General features: G+C 71.6%; 2 protein-coding genes across 2 annotated transcripts; both read left to right on the forward strand.

Annotated features, from left to right (window-relative positions):
- The first annotated feature begins 309 nt into the window (after positions 1–309).
- On the forward strand, positions 310–4,163 carry RNASEH2A (ribonuclease H2 subunit A). The gene is given in 11 exon segments (XM_066986437.1): positions 310–388; positions 391–450; positions 1,167–1,238; positions 1,480–1,530; positions 1,533–1,574; positions 1,577–1,604; positions 2,130–2,217; positions 2,641–2,778; positions 2,999–3,080; positions 3,183–3,303; positions 4,009–4,163. Coding segments are annotated over 11 exon segments (882 nt in total). The 5' UTR covers positions 310–324; the 3' UTR covers positions 4,145–4,163.
- An 830-nt stretch (positions 4,164–4,993) lies between these two features.
- MAST1 (microtubule associated serine/threonine kinase 1) lies at positions 4,994–19,975 on the forward strand. The gene is given in 30 exon segments (XM_066986580.1): positions 4,994–5,118; positions 5,385–5,416; positions 6,856–6,955; positions 7,345–7,412; positions 7,901–7,979; positions 8,216–8,329; positions 8,332–8,378; positions 8,739–8,814; positions 9,142–9,199; positions 9,202–9,347; positions 10,102–10,203; positions 10,657–10,786; positions 11,046–11,113; positions 11,195–11,280; positions 11,357–11,565; positions 12,171–12,309; positions 12,416–12,548; positions 12,631–12,796; positions 13,673–13,774; positions 13,864–13,986; positions 14,234–14,343; positions 14,862–14,989; positions 15,176–15,189; positions 15,191–15,334; positions 15,428–15,589; positions 16,145–16,374; positions 16,938–17,060; positions 17,662–17,798; positions 18,491–18,660; positions 19,278–19,975. Coding segments are annotated over 30 exon segments (3,864 nt in total). The 5' UTR covers positions 4,994–5,079; the 3' UTR covers positions 19,907–19,975.
- The last annotated feature ends 207 nt before the right edge of the window (positions 19,976–20,182 follow it).

Consider the following 20,182-nt stretch of genomic DNA (forward strand, 5'->3'; position numbering starts at 1 on the left):
TGGGCTGGCGGGGCCGTTCCGGGAACTCCCCCTTCCTTTCCCCCCTCCCTTCCCGCTCTGCCCGGGGCGCCACTTCCCGGCCGGGGGGGGGGGGGGAGGGGTTGGGGCGGAAAAGGGGGGGCGGGGCTTCCGCTACCCCGTGTCCGTTGGGGGGGGGCACGGGAAGGGGACCCCCCCCCCCCGGGACTGCACCCCCCCCGCCCCACCGGGGGCTGTGCAGCGCCGCGGGTTAAGGCGCGACGCCACCAGGACTACATTTCCCAGAGGGCCTTGCGCGGCCCCGCCCGCACAGGCCCCGCCCCTTTGTCGAAGCCCCGCCCCGGCATGGCGCTGGCGCGCCTGGAGCAGGACCCGGCGGGCGCGGGGCGCTTCGGCTCCGCCGTGCCCCCCTCTGCCGCCGCCGGCCCTGCGCGCTCGGCGTGGACGAGGCCGGGCGGGGCCCGGTGCTGGGTGCGGGGGGGCACCGGGACCCGGGGGGGGCACCGGGACCCGGGGGGGGCGCGTGGCGCGGCTGCCGCTTGGACCGGAGGGGGCGGGGGAGGGACCCGTTAGGGGGTGTGGGGGGGTCCCGGTATACCGGGCTCCGGGGTGGGGGGGCATTATACCGGGGGTCCCGTTATACCGTTTGTTTGGGGGGGGGGTCCCGTTATACCGGATTTGGGGGGGGGGTCCCGTTATACCGTTTTTTTGGGGGGGGTCCCGTTATACCGGGTTTTGGGGGGGGGTGGTCTCCTTATCCTCGGTTTCCCGGGGGGGGGGGGGTCCCGTTATACTGGGTTTGGTGGGGGGGGGGGTCCCGTTATACCGGGTTTGGGGGGGGGGGGAATCTCGTTATACCAGGTTTTGGGGGGGGGGTCCCGTTATACCGGGTTTTGGGGGGTGGTGGTCTCCTTATCCTCGGTTTCCCGGGGGGGGTCCCGTTATACTGGGTTTGGTGGGGGGGGGTCCCGTTATACCGGGTTTTGGGGGGGGGGTGGTCTCCTTATCCTCGGTTTCCCGGGAGGGGGGTCCCGTTATATCAGATATTGCAGGGGGGGCTGTTTTATAGGGTTCTTGGGGGGGTCCCGTTATAGCAGGCTTTGCCCGGGGGCAGGGGGTCCGCTTGTCCCGGGCTTTGCACGGGGGGGGGCTCCCTCCTTCCCCCCCCGGTTCCAATCCCCCCCCAGGACCGATGGTTTACGGGATCTGCTACTGCCCCCTGGAGAAGCTGGAGGAGCTGGCGGCGCTCGGGGTGGCAGGTGGGGGCGCGGGGGGGCACGGGGGGCGGCTGGGGGGGGTACGGGGGGCCCTGGGGGGGTAGGGGACGTGGGGGGAGGTTTGGAGGTGTTGGGGGGGCTCAGGATGGGCTGGGAAGCGGGGGGGGGGCACGTGGGGGTCCCAGGGCGGGTGTTGGGGGTCCTGGGGGGGTTGTATTTTGGGGGGGCGGGGTGGTTTTTTTTTTGGGGGGGGGGTCCCTCACCCCGTGCCCCCCCTCCCCAGACTCGAAGACGCTGTCGGAGCCGGAGCGCGAGCGGCGCTTCGGGCTGCTGGAGGGGCGGGCGAGCTGCTGGGGTGGGCGCTGCACGTGCTGCCCCCCAGCACATCTCGGCCTGCATGCAGCAGCGGTGAGCCCCCGGACCCCCCCCAAAACTCCCCCATACCCATTGCCCCCCCCCCCCAGCACCACTGCATCCATCCCATCCTCATTGCCCCCCTGGGCCCCCCCATCCCAGTTGACCCTCCTGGACACCCCCGGATCCATTGCCCCCCGGACCCCCCCCGAGCCCACTGCCCCCGGATCCCCCCCCGTACCCATTGCCCCCCCCCCCAGCATCACTGCATCCATCCCATCCTCATTGCCCCCACTGGACCCCCATCCCAGTTGTCCCTCCTGGACTTCCCCCGGACCCATTGCCCCCACTGGACCCCCCGAGCCCATTGTTGGACCCCCCCCCCCCTGGACCCCCCCTCGTGCCCACTGCCCCCCTGGATCCCCCCCATACCCATTGCCCCCCCCCAGCACCACTGCATCCATCCCACCCCCATTGCCCCCCCCCCTTCCCACATCTCTCTGAGGTCCCACCCCTGCCCCCCGATTATTGGGGTGCTGGGGGTGACCCCCATGACCCCCGCCCCGTGACCCCCCCCAGAGCCAAGTACAACCTGAACGAGCTGTCGCACGACACGGCCGCGGGCCTCATCCAGTACGCGCTCGATGAGGGGGTGCAGGTGGCCGAGGTGAGTGGGGGGGGTCTTTGGGGGGGCACCTTTGGGGGGGTTGTTCTGGGGGGGGTCCTGGGGGGCCACCTGGGGGGGCTCAGCCCCGCTTTCCTTCCCTCGTGCCTCAGTTTCCCCTCTGGGGCTGAGCAGGTTGGGGGGTCTGGGGGGGTCTGGGGGGGTTGGGGGGATCCGGGGGTGTTTGGGGGGGGGACCTGGGGCAGTTTTTTGGGGGGGGGGGGTGCCGGGGGGGGTCTGGGCTGATTTGGGGGGGGGGGTCTTTTGGGGGTGCTGTGAGCGCGTTGGGGGAGGTCAGGGGCGATTTGGGGAGGTTTGGGGGGGGGGTCAGGAGGAATTTGGGGGGACCTGGGGCGGTCGTAGGGCGGTTTGGGGAATTTGGGGGGGGGGATTCGGGACCAGCCCCCCCCCCCCCCCCCCCCCCAGGTGTTCGTGGACACGGTGGGGCCGGCGGAGAAGTACGAGGCCAAGCTGCGGCAGCGCTTCCCGGGGCTGGGGGTCACCGTGCGCCCCAAGGCCGACGCGCTCTTCCCCGTCGTCAGCGCCGCCAGCATCTGCGCCAAGGTGGGGCGGGCCCCCCGGCCCCCCTGGGCCCCCCACCCCAAACCCCCCCCTTCCACCCTGACCCCCCCCCCTTCCACCATGATCCCCTCCCCCATTGACCGTGACCCCCATATCTCCTCCCCTGCTCCACCTGAAGCAGCTAAGGGGGGGTTTATGGGGGGGCGCAGCTCCCTGTGTGCCCCCCCCTTCCAAATTTACCGTGCCCCCCCGGCCCCCCCAGGTTGCCCGGGACCGGGCGGTGAAGCACTGGAAGTTCGCCGAGGACCTGGAGGACCGCGATTACGGCTCGGGGTACCCCAACGGTAAAAATCGGGGGGGGGGGGGCAATAAAAAAAAAAAGGGGGGGGGGGTCTCTGGGTCTCGGCATGCCCTGGAGCCCCCCCCCCGTGTCCCCCCCCCCGCAGACCCCAAGACGAAGGAGTGGCTGCGGCGCAACCTGGAGCCCGTGTTCGGCTTCCCGGGGCTGGTGCGCTTCAGCTGGGGCACGGCGCAGGAGCTGCTGCGCAGGGGGGCGCCCGTCACCTGGTACGGGGGGGGGGGGCAATAATATGGGGGGGGCAATAATATTATGGGGCAGGCAATAATATTATGGGGGGCAATAATATGGGGGCAATGTTATGGGGGGGCATGGAGGGAGGTTCTACCTGGGGGGGAGAACTGGGGGGATCATCCCTGTGCAAGGGGGGGCACGGGGGGGTGTAATTGGGGGGCAATATTGGGGGGGCAATATTGGGGGGGGCAATATGGGGGGGCAGTGATATGGAGGGCGTGGGGGGAGGTTCTGCCCTGGGGGAGGGGGAGAATTGGGGGGGGGGGTCATCCCTGTGCAAGGGGGGGCATGGGGAGGAGTGGGCATGTGCTGGGGGGAAATGGGGGGGGCACATGTAATTTTGGGGGGGTCACGGGGGTGTGCGTGTAATTGGGGGGGCAGGGCTATGGGGGGGGGCAGTGTTATGGGGGGGGGGCACGGGGGGAGGTTCTGCCTGGGGGGAGAACGGTGGGGGGTCATGCCTGTGCAAGGGGGGGCATGGGGGGAGGAGTGGGCACGTAACGGGGGGGCACTGGGGGGCACGGGGGTGTCTGTGTAATGGGGGGGCAGTGTTATTGGGGGTGCGTGGGGGGGCCATGTGCTGGGGGGGGCAACAGCAGTGGTAGGGGATGGGGCAGGCCCCCCGATCCCCGTGCCCCCCGACCTCCATGCCCCCCCCGACCCCCGTGTGCCCCCCCCAGGGCTGACGAGGACCCGGCCGAGGACCCCGTGGCCCCCCTCTCGGTGCTCTCCTACTTCGCCCGGACCCCCCCGCCCCCCGGCGCCCCCCACCGCTTCTTCCAGGAGCGCAGCCTGCGGCCCTTGGCCGAGCTGTGACCCCCCCGCGCCCCCCCCCTCAATAAAATAAAGCTTTTTTTAACAAAAAGGGTCAAAAAGCAGAAACCCACTTTTTTTTGGGGGGGGGGGCAGCAACAAGCAGGTCGCTGGGGGGGTCTGGGGCTCAAGGGGGGTTGGGAGGAACTTGGGGGGGGGCCCCCCCCCCGTTAATCAGTGCTGGCCGCCCGCCTGGAACGCGCCGTGGCCTCAATCCCGGGGGGATTAGGGCCGTAATCCGGGGGGGGCAGCGGGGGGGGCACCGCGGGTGTAGGGGTGTCGGGGGGGGCTGCGGAGCAAACCTCCCCCATTCATTTTTTTGGGGGGGGGGGCGGGGCAGTGACGTCAGTAATGAAGTGGGGGGGGCGTCATTCGGGGAGGGGGCGTTTCGGGGGGGGCGTTTCGGGGGGGGGCATTCGGAGGGGGGGCATTCGGAGGGGGGGCATTGGGGGGGGGCACGACGTCCCCCCTGGTGTTAAATGGGGGGGGGCGCTGGGCAGCTGCGGTTCAGCACCGCGGCCAGCGCCGGGCTTGGGGGGGGGGTCTCACGGGGGGGCTGTGGGGAGAACGGGGGGGGCGATAACGGGGGGGGCGATAACGGGGGAGGGGGCTATAACGGGGGGGGCAATTCCGGGGGGGGCAATAACGGGGGGGGCAGGACGATGTGAGGGGGGGTTTGGGGGGCGGGGGGAGATGGAGCCCCCGGCAGCGAAAGGGTTAACCCCCCCGGGTGGGGCTGCCCCCCCCCCCCCCGGGTACGGCCCCCCCCGCCACCTGCCCCCCCCCCGGGCGGGGCCAGGGGCGGGGCTTGCCGGGGGTCGGCGGAGGATGGCGGCGGGCGGCTGAGGGGGGGCGTGGGGGGGGCGCCGGGGGGGGGCAGGAGGAGGAGGAGGAGGAGGAGGGGGGGGGGCCGGGACCCCCCCCGCAGCGGCAGCGCCATGGACGACTCGGGCGTGATCCGGCGGCGGCGGCTGCAGGTACCGGGGGGGGGGGCACGATACGGGGGGGTCGGTACCTGGGGGGGGGCAGTACCGGGGGGGGGGGGCAGTACCGGGGGGTCGGTACCGGGGGGGTGATGGGGGGTCGGTCCGGGCGGGGTCAGCCCTGCGGGGGGTCGCTGCAGGGCTTGGTATGGGGGGGGGGGGGGCACTGCGGGCCCCCCCGCCGCACTGCAGGGGCCGGGGGTCTGGGGCTGCCCCCCCCCCCCACGAGCCCCCTGCGCCCCCCCCCCGGCGTTTTGCAGAAGGAGCTGCCGCTGCCGCGGAAGAGCAGCAGGTGAGGGCCCCCCCAAATAAGCCCCCAAATCCCCCCCCAAAAATAGCCCCCCAAATGACCCCCTGAAAATGCCCCCCCCAATAACCCCCTCCCAAATGACCCCCCCCCCCCCCCCCCCACGCGTGCGGGCGGGGTGGGGCCGCACACGCGTGGATCGCGCCCCCCCCCCCTTTAAGCCCCCCCGGCCCCGCCCCGGCCCCGCCCGCCGCAGCCTCCGCCGCGTCCCGGCCCCCCCCCCCCAGCCCCAGCCCCGCCGCCGCCGCCCCGGAGCCCCCCCCCCCCCCCGCGGCCCCCCCCCCCCGCGATGCCGATCCCGGTGGGCAGCAGCAGCCGCAGCATGTTCCGCCGCACCAAGAGGTACCCCCGGCCTGCCCCCCCCCGCAGCCTTCGGCCTCATCCTCATCATCCTCATCCCCCGGCCTTCATCCCCATCCTCATCATCCTCATCCCCATCCTCATCCCCATCCCCATCCCCATCCCCATCCTCATCCTCCCCGTCTCATCCTTCATCCCGCCGCCGCCGCCATCCTCCGGCCTTCGTCTTCCCTGCCCATCCTCATCCTCATCTTCATCCCCATCCTCCCCCCTCCTCCATCCTTATCCTCCCCCCAGCCTTCATCCTCATCCTCATCTTCATCATCCTCATCTTCATCATCCTCATCTTCATCCTCATCCTCCCCCTCCATCCTCATCCTCCCCCCAGCCTTCATCCTCATCTTCATCCTCATCATCCTCATCTTCATCCTCATTCTCCTCCCCCCAGCTTTCATCCCCATCCTCATCCTCCCCGTCTCGTCCTTCATCCCGCCGCCGCCATCCTCCGGCCTTCGTCCCTCCTTCATCCTCGCTCCCCCCAGCCTTCATCCCCATCCTCAGCCCTCCTCATCCTCCCCGCCTGCATCCTTCACCCCCCCACGTCCTCCATCCTCAGCCTCATCTTCGTCCTCCCCCCTCCTCCATCCTCAGCCTCATCCTCCCCCCATCATCATCCTCCCCCCAGCCTTCATCCTCATCCTCCATCCTCATCCTCCCCCCTCCTCCATCCTCTGCCCCCCCATCCTCTGGCCTTCCCCCACCCCCATCCTCCATCCCTCCTCTTCCTCATCCTCCATTCTCCATCCTCATCCTCATCCTCCCCCCATCCCCCCCCTCCATCCTCATCCCCCCCCCAGCCTTCATCCTCATCCTCCCCCCTCCATCCTCCGCCCCCCATCCTCCATCCTCTGGCCCCCCCATCCCTCCTCTTCCTCATCCTCCATCTTCATCCCCCCCTCCAGCCGTGCCCCCCCCGCGCCCCCTCCCCACGCTCCCCCCCCCCGCTGTTGGGGGGGGGCTGTGTGTGTTTCCCGTGGCTCTCCTGGGCGCGCTCAGTGCAAGGGGGGGAGCGGTGTGGGAGGGGTCCGGACCCCCAGACTTCCCCCCCTCTGCCCCCCCCCCAGCTGCCGCACGAGCAACCGGAAGAGCCTGATCCTGACCAGCACCTCGCCCACGCTCCCACGCCCCCACTCGCCGCTGCCCGGCCACATCGGTGAGAGCCGGGTCCCCCCCCCGGGCCCCCCCATCCCTGAGCCCCCCTCCATAACGCCCCCCTCCCCGAACCCATGGGGACCCTCCAGGACCCCCCAGAGCCCATGGGGACCCCCCAGACTGCTGCCCCCCCCCCAAAGGGCTCCATAACCCCCCATCCCCAATAACCCCACCTGAGGCCCCCCAGCCCCCCCCCCCCAAAATTCATTGCCCCCCCCCCCCCCCCCCGTCCCTTGGGGACCCCCCGCTCCCCCCTCCCTCGTCCCCTGGGGCAGGAGGGGAGCGCGTTAGCCCCGCCCCTTCTGCTGTGGGCGGGGCCTGGCAGGGCGGGGCAGCAGTGACGTCACCCCCATGTCCCCCCCCCCCCCCCCCCCCCCCCCCCCCCCCCCCGCAGGCAGCAGCCCCTGGACAGCCCCCGCAACTTCTCGCCCAGCAACCCCGCGCACTTCTCCTTCGCCTCCTCCCGCCGGTAAGGGGGGGGGCCGGGGGGGCAGTCCCGTGGGGGGGGGGTTAATGGGGGGGGGGTCTCAGGGTTTGGGGGGGGTCTCAGGATGGGGGGAGGGTCCCAGGATGGGGGAGTCCAAGGTTGGGGGGGGGTCCCAGGATGGGGGGGGGTCCCAGGATGGGGGGGTCCCAGGATGGGGGGGGTCTCAGGATGAGGGGGGGTTCCAGGATGAGTGGGAGGGTCCCAGGATGGGGGGTCCCAGGATGGGGGGGGGGGGTCCCAGGATGAGTCGGGGGGTTCCAGGATGGGGGGGTCCCAGGATGAGTGGGGGGTTCCAGGATGAGTGGGGGTCCCAGGATGGGGGGGGGGCGTCCCAGGATGGGGGGGGTCCCAAGATTGTGGTTCCAGGTGGGGGGAACCAGGTGCCCCAGGCTGGGGGGGGGGGCAGTGGGGGATGGGGCAGGGTGTTGGGGTCACTGATGCCCCCCCGTGCCCCCCCTTGTCCCCCCCAGAGCCGACGGGCGCCGCTGGTCCCTGGCCTCGCTGCCCTCCTCCGGCTATGGCACCAACACGCCCAGCTCCACCGTCTCGGTGAGTGCGGGGGGGGGCAAATCACGGTGCACCCCCCTCGGTGCCCCCCCCCAACACCGAGGGGACCCTTGGGGTGCCCCCACCCCCTCCCCCCATAGCCCTGGGGGTTCCCCCTGTGGGTGCTGGCTCTGACCACCCATGGGGGGGGTCCGAGGAGGGTCTGGGGGGGGTGGTCGGGGGGGGTCGGGGGTTTCGGGGGGTCCGTGGGGGGGTCCGTGGGTGACGCGGGCGCGCAGTCCTCGTGCTCGTCGCAGGAGCGCCTGCACCAGCTGCCGGCGCAGCCGACGCCGGAGGAGCTGCGCTTCCTCTCCCGCCACTTCGGCAGCTCCGAGAGCCTGGCCGAGGAGGATGGGGGGCCCGGGGGGGGCCGGCCCCGCGCCCCCGCTCCCGCAGCCTCAGGTGGGGCCGGTGGGGGGGGTGGGAATTAAGGGGGGGGTCAGGGACGGCAGGGGGATGGGGAGGGGTGATGGGTTGGGGACACTGTGGGGTTGGGGTCTGGGGGGGGAAAGGGTGGGGGGGCGTTGGGGGGGCAATGTGGGAGTGGGGACACCGGGGGGGGCAGGAGGGGGCTGCCAGGGGGAGGGGGTGCTGGGGGGGGGGACACACCACAAGTGATGGGGACACCAAGGTGATGGGGAGGCCGTGGGTGACCGTGGGACATGGGGGGGGTGCTGGAGGGGGAGGGGGATGCTGCAGGGGGGCTATGGGGGTCCCGTGGGTGCCAGCAGTGTCCCCCCCCCCCTTTTGCCCCCTCCTCAGCCCGGGGCGCTCGCCCTCGTCCCACGACAACGAGATCGTGATGATGAACCACGTCTACAAGGAGCGCTTCCCCAAGGTGGGGGGCCCGGGGAGGGGTGCAGGGAACTGGGGGGGCTCGGGGGGGGCTGCAGGCTCCTTGGGGGGGGGGGTTGGAAGGGATATGGGGGGGATTTGGGTGGTTGGGGGCAGCTGCAGGGCACCGGGGGAGCATAGGGGGTCTTGGGGAGGTTATGGGGCAGCTATGGGGGGGTCCGGGTGGGCACCGGGGGGATGTGGGAGGGGATCTTGGGGGTTTTAGGGCCGGGGAGGTTATGGGGCAGCTAAGGGGGGTCCGGGTGGGCACCAGGGGGGACGACGTGGGGTCCCCGGGAGTGAGGGGGCAGCCCGGGTGCGGTCCCCGCAGGCGACGGCGCAGATGGAGGAGCGGCTGGAGGAGTTCGTGCGGGGCTGCGGCCCCGGGGGACGCCGCTGGCCGACGGCGCCCTCAGCTTCATCCAGCACCAGCTGGCCGAGCTGGCGCGCGACTGCCTGGCCAAGGCGCGCCACGGCCTCATCACCGCCGGCTACTTCTACGAGCTGCAGGAGAACATGGAGCGGCTGCTGCAGGACGTGAGCGGGGGGCGGGGGGCTGCCGGGGCAGGAGGGCGCCCAACGGCACCCAATGGGCACCCAACGGCACCCAATGGGACCCAACGGTACCCAACGGGCACCCAACGGGACCCAACAGCACCCAACAGGACCCAACGGCACCCAATGGGCACCCAACAGGACCCAACGGGACCCAACAGGACCCAATGGGACCCAATGGAGACCCAACAGCACCCAGCGGGACCCAACAGCACCCAATGGGCACCCAACAGCACCCAACGGGACCCAAGGCGCCCAATGGGCACCCAACGGGACCCAACGGCACCCAACGGGACCCAATGGGACCCAACAGTGTCCAACGGCACCCAATGGGCACCCAACGAGACCCAACAGCGCCCAATCGGCACACAATGGGACCCAACGAGACCCAACAGTACCCAATGGGCACCCAAGAGGACCCAATGGTGTCCAACGGGACCCAATGCGACCCCGTGGGCACCCAACGGGACCCAATGGTGCCCAATGGCACCCAAGAGGACCTAACAGTGTCCAGCGGGCACCCAACAGGACGCAACAAGGGCCAACAGCACCCAAGAGGCACCCAACGGGACCCAGCAGGGGCAAAGGGCACCCAAGGGGACCCAGGAGGGGCAAAGGGCACCCAAGGGGGACCCAACGGTGTCCAACAGCACCCAATGGGGACACCCCAGTGCCCCCAAGCCCCCCCGGTGCCATCGGGACCCCCGCACCCCTAACCCCCCTCTGTCCCCCTCAGGCCTACGAGCGCTCGGAGTCGGAGGAGGTGGCCTTCATCACCCAGCTGGTGAAGAGGCTCCTCATCATCATCTCCCGCCCCGCCCGGCTGCTCGAGTGCCTGGTGAGACCCCCCGGGACCCCCAGCCCCGACCCCCCTCAGCCATGGGGGCCCTGTGACCCCCCCCACGTCCTCCCCCACCCCGCCTTGCACCATCCCAACCGCCCAATCGCGACCATCCTTCCCGGTCGCCCTGACAACGCCCCGGCCAATCCCTGCGCACCGCTGATGGGGAGGCGGGGCTTCTGTTGCCACGACGACAGCCGTGTTGCCGGGGCATCGCCACGGCCACTGGGGACCACGGCGGGAGGGGGCGGGGGGGAGCACACGCGTGTGGTGCCGTGCACGTGGGCACACCCGTGTGGCGCCGTGGGCAGAGCAACGCGCGCGTTCAAGCCCGCACACACGCGTGTTGCTGCACACACGTGTGCCTGGCATGTTCGTGCCGCCACGCACGCAGCCCCCCCGCATGCCGGGCGTGCGTTGCACACGCGCGTGCCCCCCGTGTGCGTGCAGGAGTTCGACCCGGCGGAGTTCTACCAGCTGCTGACGGCGGCCGAGGGGCAGGCGCGCGAGGGGCTGCTGAAGGCCGACATCCCGCGCTACATCATTGGGCAGCTGGGGCTGGCACGCGACCCCTTCCCCGGTACACACGCGTGTGCGAGCGGCCGCCGGGCGAGCACGGGGTTTGCACGCCGATGGAGGCGTGCGCGGGGTCTGCGTGCGGCTGGAGGCGTGCACGCGCACGTGGGAAGGGCGTGCAGGGGGTTTGCACACCCGTAGGGGTGTTTGCATGTTTCGGCATGCAAGGGGGGGGTGGCACATGGCGGGGGGGTGTTGCACGGGGCACACGCGTGTGTTGCACGCCTCGGGCACGTGTGAGAGCCTGCCCTGTCCCCCCACAGACGTGGTGCATCTGGAGGAGCCTGACAGCGGCGGGAGCAACACGCCAGAGCCCGAGGAGGGGGCTGAGGTGGGTCCTGGCTCAGGGTCCCCCATGCGTGCAACCCCCCCCCTCCAAAGCCCCCCCCCCGTCACTCCGTGACCCCCCCAGGGACGCGGCAGCACCCCCAGGACCAAGAAGCCGCCGGGGGAAAGCGACTTCGAGACCATCAAACTGATCAGCAACGGTGCCTACGGGTGAGCGGCTGGGGAGGGGGTCTGGGGGGGGGCTGCGGGGCCGGGGGGGGCCCGGCGTGACGCCGCCTGTGCGCAGGGCGGTGTACCTGGTGCGGCACCGGGCCACGCGGCAGCGCTTCGCCATGAAGAAGATCAACAAGCAGAACCTGCTGCTGCGCAACCAGGTGCAGCAGGCCTTCGTCGAGCGCGACATCCTCACCTTCGCCGAGAACCCCTTCGTCGTCAGCATGTTCTGCTCCTTCCAGACCCGCCGCCACCTCTGCATGGTCATGGAGTACGTCGAAGGTGCGATACGGGGCCACGCGTCGCGATATGGGGCCATGCGTCGCAATATGGGGCCATGCGTCGCAATATGGGGGCCGTGCATCGCAATATGGGGGCCGTGCGTCGCAATATGGGGCCGGGTGTCGCGATATGGGGCCATGCATTGCAATATGGGGCCGTGCGTCGTGATATGGGGCCGGGTGTCATTATATGAGGTCAGGCATCGCAATATGGGGCCAGGCATCATGATATGAGGCCTGGTGTCGTGATACGGGGCCAGGTGTCATGATATGAGGCTGGGTGTCCTGATGTGGGGCCAGGCACCACAATATGAGGATATGCAGTTGATGGTGTTGATACGCAGTTGGGCGTCGCGATATAGAGCAGTTTGCGTCCCAATGGGGGCGGCTACCATCCCACCACGGGTCTCCAGCGTCACGATATGCAGTTGGGTGTCGCGATACAGAGCAGTCTGCACCCCAACGTCGTGGTTACCATCCCGCCACGGGTCTCCGGCGTCGCGATACGCAGTTGGGCGTCGCGATACAGAGCAGTTTATGTTCCAATGGGGGCGGTTACCATCCCGCCGTGGGTCCCCGGCATCGCGATACGTCGCCGTCCCGCAGGCGGGGACTGTGCCACGCTGCTGAAGCACATCGGGGCGCTGCCGCTGGAGCTGGCGCGCCTCTACTTCGCCGAGACCGTGCTGGCCCTCGAGTACCTGCACAACTACGGCATCGTCCACCGCGACCTCAAGCCCGACAAGTACGGCCGGAGCTGGGGGGGGGGGTCCTGGGGCTAGTGGGGGGGGGTCCCGGAGCTGGGGGGGGGGGGGTCCTCGGGGGGGTCCCAGCCGCCGGGCTCCCCGCAGCCTGCTGATCACCTCGCTGGGCCACGTGAAGCTGACGGACTTCGGGCTCTCCAAGATGGGGCTGATGAGCCTCACCACCAACCTCTACGAGGGCCACATGGAGAAGGACGCCCGCGAGTTCCGGGACAAGCAGGTGGGCGTGGCCTCGGGGGGCGTGGCCTTTGGGGGCGTGGCCGTTAGGGCGTGGCCAGCATTGCCCCCCCCACCCCCCCCAGGTGTGCGGCACCCCCGAGTACATCGCCCCCGAGGTGATCCTGCGGCAGGGCTACGGGAAGCCCGTGGACTGGTGGGCCATGGGCATCGTCCTCTACGAGTTCCTGGTGGGCTGCGTGCCCTTCTTCGGGGACACCCCCGAGGAGCTCTTCGGGCAGGTCATCTCGGGTACGGGGCCGCGGGGGGGGGCGTGGGGACGGGGGGGGGACCGGGCACGGCAGCGGGGGGACGGGAACACGGGGGATGTGGGCACGGGGGGACGGGGTGGGGGACGTCGCCTGTAATACGGGGACACGGGGACATGGGGATATGGGGACACGGGGATAAGGGCATGGGGACGTGGGGATGGGGCAGGTCATCCTGGGGACTTGGGGACACGGGGATATGGGGACGTGGGGATACAGGAATGGGGATGTGGGGATGGGGCAGGTCGTCTTAGGGACATGGGGACACGGGGACATGGGGACACGGGGATATGGGGACGTGGGGATACAGGAATGGGGACGTGGGGATGGGGCAGGTCGTCTTAGGGACATGGGGACACGGGGACATGGGGACACAGAGACATGGGGACACGGGGATATGGGGACATGGGGACATGGGGACACGGGGATATGGGGACACAGGGACACGGGGATATGGGGACGTGGGGATACAGGAATGGGGATGTGGGGATGGGGCAGGTCGTCTTAGGGACATGGGGACACGGGGACATGGGGACATGGGGACACGGGGATATGGGGACACAGGGACATGGGGATATGGGGACACGGGGATACAGGAATGGGGATGTGGGATGGGGCAGGTCGTCTTAGGGACATGGGGACACGGGGACACGGGGACATGGGGACACGGGGACAGGGCATCTCCTTTATAGGGACAGATGTGGGGCCATGGGGCTGGTGGTCCCCGGTGCGGAGCTGGGCCCACAGCAGGCAGCTGCACCCTTGCGTTCATGTGTCCCCCTTTTCCCCCCACCCCGATGTCCCTCTGTGTCCCCCCCGTGTCCCCCCGTGTGTCCCCGTGTGTCCCCCCCCGTGGCAGACGAGATCCTCTGGCCGGAGGGGGACGAGGCGCTGCCCCCCGACGCTCAGCACCTCATCTCCCGCCTGCTGCAGCCCGACCCCCTGCGGCGCCTCGGGGCCGGTGAGACCCCGACCCCTGTCCCCCCCCCAGCCCCCCCCGAGCCCCGTGTCCCCCCCTGAGCCCCGTGTCCCCCCCGTGTCCCCGCGCAGGCGGCGCGCAGGAGGTGAAGGCTCACAGCTTCTTCGCGGCGCTCGACTGGACGGGGCTCCTGCGGCAGAAAGCCGAATTCGTGCCCCACCTGGAGTCCGAGGAGGACACCAGCTACTTCGACAGTGAGGGACCCCCCCGGGACCCCCCCCCCACAAGGGGACACCCCCATGGGACCCTCTCAGCACCCACAGACCCCTCCCCATTCTCCACACCCCCCCCCAGGAACCCCCTAAGGTTCTCCCTAATGGGAACCCCCCCGAGCCAATGGAGCCCCCCTGGGACACCCCCTCTGGGTGCCGTGTCCCTGCTACCCTTGGGGACACCTCCTGTGTCCCCTGCCCCCCCCCTCAGCCTGCCCTCCCCCCCCAGCACGCTCGGACCGCTACACCCACGTCGCCTCCTACGAGGACGAGGACACGACGGAGGACGAGCCCGTGGAGATCCGGCAGTTCTCGTCCTGCTCCCCCCGCTTCAGCAAGGTGGGCACGGCGGGGGGGGGGGCACGGGGGGGGCACGGGGATGGGGGGCACGCACGGGGGCGCAGGAACACACGCACGTTTGCACAACCCGCCCTCGTGCAACACCGCACCCGCAAAACCTCGGGAAATCCCTGGGCACAATCCCAGTGCGATCCTGGACATGTGATCCGGAGCATGATCCCGGTGTGATCCCGATGTCATTCTGGACATGATCCCGGTGTGATCCCGGTGCGATCCCGATGTCATTCCGGACATGATCCCGGCGCGATCCCGGTGCAATCCCGAGCATGATCCCAGTGTGATCCCAATGTCATTCTGGACATGATCCCATGATCCCGGTGTGATCCCGATCCCGGTGCGATCCCAAGCATGATCCCGGTGTGATCCCAATGGCATTCTGGACATGATCCCGGCATGATCCCGGTGCGATCCTGGTGTGATCCCGCTGTGATCCCAATGTCATTCCGGCCATGATCCCGGCGCGATCCCGGCGTGACCCCGGTGCGGTCCCGGCGCAGGTGTACAGCAGCCTGGAGCAGCTCTCGCAGCAGCCGGAGCCGAAGGCGGCCAAGGGGCGCCCGCGGGACGAGGGCCGGCGCGAGGGCTTCGCCCGCGACCGCGGCTGGCGCACGGCGTCCCCCGAGCTGTGAGCACCCGGGGGGGCGCCTGGGACCCTGGGGGGGGCAACAGGGTCACTGGGGGGGGGGAACAACACCTGGGTGCCCCTGGGCACACCTGAAGGAGGGGACAACTGGGTGCCCAGGGCATGACGGGGGGGGGGAGGAGGGGGCAGGTTTTTTCCTCCCCCCCCCCAGCACCTGGCTCCCTGCAGGAAGCGACCCCCGGCTGCCGAGCCCCCCCCCCACCGAAGGGGAGGGCAGCCCCCCCCTGGGAGCCCGCCGCCGCTTCTCAGCGCTGCTGGAGCCGGGGCCCCCCCGCAACGGGGTCCCCCCCCGCGACGGCCCCGCCGAGGGCACCAGCGAGGAGCCAGGTGGGTGCTGGGGGAGGGTCGTGGGGGGGGGGGTGTCCCTGTGCCCCCCCCTTGGCCCCCCCACCCCCCATCCCCTCCTTCCCATCCCCGCAGGTGAACGGGCGCTGCCCCCGCCCCGGGCTGAGCTGGGGCTGCGGCGGCCGCGGCACCCAGGGGTGGCCCCCGAGGGGGGGGGTGACAAGCGCAGCCCCCGCGGCCCCGGCAAGGTCACCAAGTCCGCGTCGGCCACCGCGCTCTCCGTCATCATCCCCAGCGGTGCGTGTCCCCCCCCAGCACCCAAAGTGGTGGGGTGGGGGGGCTGGCAGGGTCCCCTGGGTCCCCAAGGGCGGGGAGGGCTGGCGGTGTCCCCGGGGGTGGCAGGGTCCCTGGGTCCCCAAGTGTGTGGGGGGGCTGGCAGTGTCCCCAGGGGTGGCAGGGTCCCCCAGGTCCCCAAGGGTGGTGGGTGCTGGTGGTGCCCCTGGGGGTGGCAGGGTCCCTCTGTCCCCCAGGTCCCTAAGGCTGACAGGGTCCCTTGGTCCCCAAGTGGGGGGGGGGGGCTGACAGTGTCTCCCGGGGGTGGCAGGGTCCCCCAGGTCCCCATGGGTGGTGGGTGCTGGCGGTGCCCCTGGGGGTGGCAGGGTCCCTCTGTCCCTCAGGTCCCCAAGGGTGGCGGGGTCCCTTGGTCCCCAAGCGTGTGGGGGGGCTGGCGGTGTCCCCGGGGGTGGCAGAGTCCCCCAGGTCCCCAAGGGTGTCGGGTGCTGGCGGTGCCCCCGGGGGGGTGGTGCGGTCCCCGTGTCCCCGTCTATGGGCACGGTGCCAGCGGGGGCGCAGGGGAGGCGCCCGGCTCCTCGCCCCTGGGCAGCCCCATGTCCCCGCGCTCACTGTCCTCGGACCCCTCGTCGCGGGACTCGTCCCCGGGCCGCGAGCTGGCCCCCGCCGTGGCCGCCCCCCGCTCGCCCATCGCCATCCCCCGGCCCGGCAAGAAGTTCGGCTTCACCCTGCGGGCCATCCGCGTCTACCTGGGGGACAGCGACGTCTACAGCGTGCACCACGTCGTCTGGGTCAGCGGGGCCGTGGGGACGAGGGGGGGGGAAAAGGGGGCGTGCGGACAGGGAGGGGACACGGGGATGTAGGGGGGTATGGGGACGTGGAGGGGGAAAAGGGGACGTGGAGGGGACGCGGGGATGTGAGGGATGTGGGGACAGGGAGGGGACACGGGGATGTAGGGGATGTGGGGACAGGGAGGGGACAGGGAGGGGACACGGATATAAAGGGATACGGGGACATGGAGGGAAAAAGGGGACATGGGGACATGGAGGGGACACGGATATAAAGGGATACGGGGACATGGAGGGAAAAAGGGGGACATGGGGACATGGAGGGGACACGGATATAAAGGGATACGGGGACATGGAGGGGAAAAAGGGGACATGGGGACAGGGAGGGGACATGGGGATGTGAGGGGACGTGGGGACATGGAGGGGAATAAAGGGACATGGGGACAAGGAGTGGATATGGGGACACGGGGGCCACTGGGGATGCACGGGGACTGGGGTACCGCTCGGTGCGGGCGGGGGCCGCGGGGCCGTGCCGGGGCCGTGCCGTAACGGCGCTGTGGGCGCAGCACGTGGAGGAGGGGGGCCCGGCGCAGGAGGCCGGGCTCTGTGCTGGGGATCTCATCACCCACGTCAACGGGGAGCCCGTGCACGGGCTGGTGCACACCGAGGTCGTGGAGCTCATCCTCAAGGTCAGAGGTCACGGGGTCACGGGGGGACGGGGGGGGTCACGAGGCCACAGGGTTGAGAGGTCGGGGTGGGGTCATGGGTCACGGGCAGGGTCGTGGGTCACCGTGGTGGTGGGGGGGGGTCAGAGGTTGGGGTGGGGTCAGAGGTTGGGGTGGGGTCAGAGGTTGGGGTGGGGTCAGAGGTCATAGTGGGGTCATAGTGGGGTTGGAGGTCATGCTGGGGTCAGAGGTCATGCTGTCAGGGGGTCACAATGGGGTCAGAGGTCGTGGTGGTGTCGGGGAGGCATGGGTCACAGTAGTGTTGTGTGGGGTCATGGTGGGGTCAGAGGTTGCGGTGGGGTCAGAGGTCACATCAAAGGCAGAGGTCATGCTGTCAGGGTCACAATGGTGTCAGGGGTCACAATGGGGTCTGAGGTCATGGTGGGGTCAGAGGTCATGGTCGTGTCAGGGGTCACGGTGGGGTCAGAGGTTGTGGCAGGGTCACGGTGGGGTTGGGGTCACGGCAGGGTCGGAGGTCACGGCGGGATCAGAGTTCACAGCGGGGTCGGGGGGCGTGGCGGGGTCAGGGGTCACAGCAGCCCCGTGACCCGGGCGGGGCCGGCAGAGCGGCACCAAGGTGCTGGTGACCACGACGCCGCTGGAGAACACCTCCATCCGCCTGGGGCCCGCGCGGCGCCGCAGCGCCCGCACCAAGATGGCCAGGAGGAACCGCCGGGGCGGCGCCGGGGGCGGCCACGAGAGGTGGGCGGGGGCCCAGTGCCCGGGGGGGGGGGGGGGTCCTGGTGCCTGGGGGGGGCGGTCCCTGGTGCCCAGGGGGGGTCCTGGTGTCCGGGGTCCCGGTGCTCGGAGAGGGGGGTCCCAGTGGCCAGGCGGGGTCCCGGTGCCTAGGGGGAGTCCCGGTGGCCAGGGTCCCGGTGCCCAGGGGGGGTCCCAGTTCCCGAGGGGGGGGGGTCCTGTTCCCGGAGGGGGGTCCTGGTGCCCAGGGTCCCAGTAACCGGGGGGGGTCCCGGTGCCCAGGGGGGATCCTGGTGCCCAAGGTCCCGGTGCCCGGGGATGGGGTTCCTGGAGGGGGGTCCCGGTGCCTAGGGTGGGGTTCCTGGGGGGGGGGGGGGGTCTTGGTGCCCAAGGGGGTCCCGGTGCCTGGGGTCCCGGTGCCTGAGGGGGGATCCCAGTTCCCAAGGGGGGCGGTCCTGTTCCCGGAGGGGGGTCCTGGTGCCCGGGGTCCCGGTGCCCGGGGGGAGGTCCCGTTCCCGGAGGGGGGTCCTGGTGCCCAAGGTCCCAGTAACCGGGGGGGGGTCCCGGTGCCCAGGGTCCCGGTGCCTGGGGACGGGGTCCCTGGAGGGGGGTCCCGGTGCCTGGGGTGGGGGTCCCGGTGTGTGTGTGTGGGGGTCCCGGTGGGGGTGCCCGCAGTGACCCCCCCCCCCCCCCCGCAGGCGGCGCAGCGCGCTGTTCCGCCACCTGGCCCGCCAGGCCTCGCTGCTGCACACGAGCCGCTCGCTGACGTCACTGAGCCGCTCGCTCTCCTCCTCCGACAGCCTCCCCGCCTCCCCCACGCACGCGCGCGCGCGGGACCCCGCCCACCCGCCGCGCGCCGCCGAGACAGGTGCGCGTCGCCGTGGCAACGGGCAGGGGGCGGGGCTAGGGGGCGGGGCGGGGCTACGGGGAGGGCGAGGGGCGGGGCTACGGGGCATCAAGGGCGGGGCTGCAGGGCGAGGGCGGGGCTACAGGGGACGGGGCGGGGCTATGGGAGGGCTGTGGGGCTGTGGGAGGTGGGGCGGGGCTACCTGCAGGGCAAGGGGGCGGGGCTTCGAGGGGGCGGGACTTCGAGGGGCAGGGCTTCAAGTGGGCGGGGCTTCGAGGGGTGGGGCTACAGGGGCGGGGCTTCAATGGGGCGGGGCTTCAGGGGGCGGGGATCAGAGGGGCGGGGCTACAGGGGGCGGGGCTACAGGGGCTTCAAGGGGCGGGGCTTCAAGGGGGCGGGGCTACAGGGGACTTCGAGGGGCGGGGCTACAGGGGCGGGGCTTCAATGGGGCGGGGATCAGAGGGGCGGGGCTTCGAGGGGCGGGGCTAAAGGGGCGGGGCTACAGGGGCGGGGCTACAGGGGCGGGGCTACAGGGGCGGGGCGGGGCTCCCTGGGCCAGGAGGGGCGTCCTGCGGCGGGGCCTGCTCCCGGTGCCGGTGCCGGTGCCGGTGCCGTGCGGTGACTCCCGGCCGGGGCAGGGCCGTCCCCTCCCAGCAGCTCCCCGGGCTCCAGCGCTCCCCCGTCGCCGGCCCCGGGCCCGCACCTGCGTCCCAGCTCCCTGCAGGGGCTGTCCCCGAAGCTGCAGCGGCAGTACCGGGCGGCGCGCTGCAAGTCGGCCGGCAGCATCCCGCTCTCGCCGCTGGCCCACACGCCCTCGCCGCCCGCCGCCTCGCCGCCCGCCTTCCCCGCCAAGCTGCACCCCAAGGCCGCCGACTCGCCGCGCCTCGCCCGCCGCGGCCCCCCCGACAAGGCGCTGCCGCCCCCCCGCAAGCTGGGCCTCGAGGCCCGCAAGGACTTCCCGGCCGAGCCCCCCCTGCAGAGCCTGGCCGAGTGGGACGGCGAGAGCCCCGGTGACGGGGCGCCCCCCCCGGCCCCCGCCCGCCGCCTGGGCCGCCAGGAGCCGCCGCTGCTGCTCGGGGCCCCCCCCGGTGCCGAGGGTGCTGCCGCTGCCCCCCCCAAGGCGCTGAGCCCGGTGCAGGAGCACGAGCAGGGCCGCAGGGGGGGCGCGCCGGGGGTGCCCCCGGTGCCCATCGTGGTGGTGGGGGCCGGATCGGGCCCCCCCGGGGAGGGGGAGAGGGCGGGGAGGGGGGCCCCCACCGGGCGCTGACCCCCCCCACCGGGCTCTGACCCCCCCCACCGGGCCCAGGCCCCCCCCCACTGGACGTTGACCCCCCCTCACCGGGCGCTGACCCCCCCCCACCGGGCTCTGACCCCCCCCACCGGGCCCAGGCCCCCCCCCACTGGACGTTGACCCCCCCCCACTGGGCACTGACCCCCCCCACCAGGCCCTGACCCACCCCCCCCCCCACCGGGCGCTGACCCCAGCCTATGCTGTAAATAAGGGGGGGGCCAGGCATGCGGGGCCCCCCCTCCCCGCCCACCG

Source organism: Anser cygnoides, chromosome 34 (genome assembly GCF_040182565.1).
Source record: "Anser cygnoides isolate HZ-2024a breed goose chromosome 34, Taihu_goose_T2T_genome, whole genome shotgun sequence".
In the NCBI taxonomy this organism is placed as follows: domain Eukaryota; kingdom Metazoa; phylum Chordata; class Aves; order Anseriformes; family Anatidae; genus Anser; species Anser cygnoides.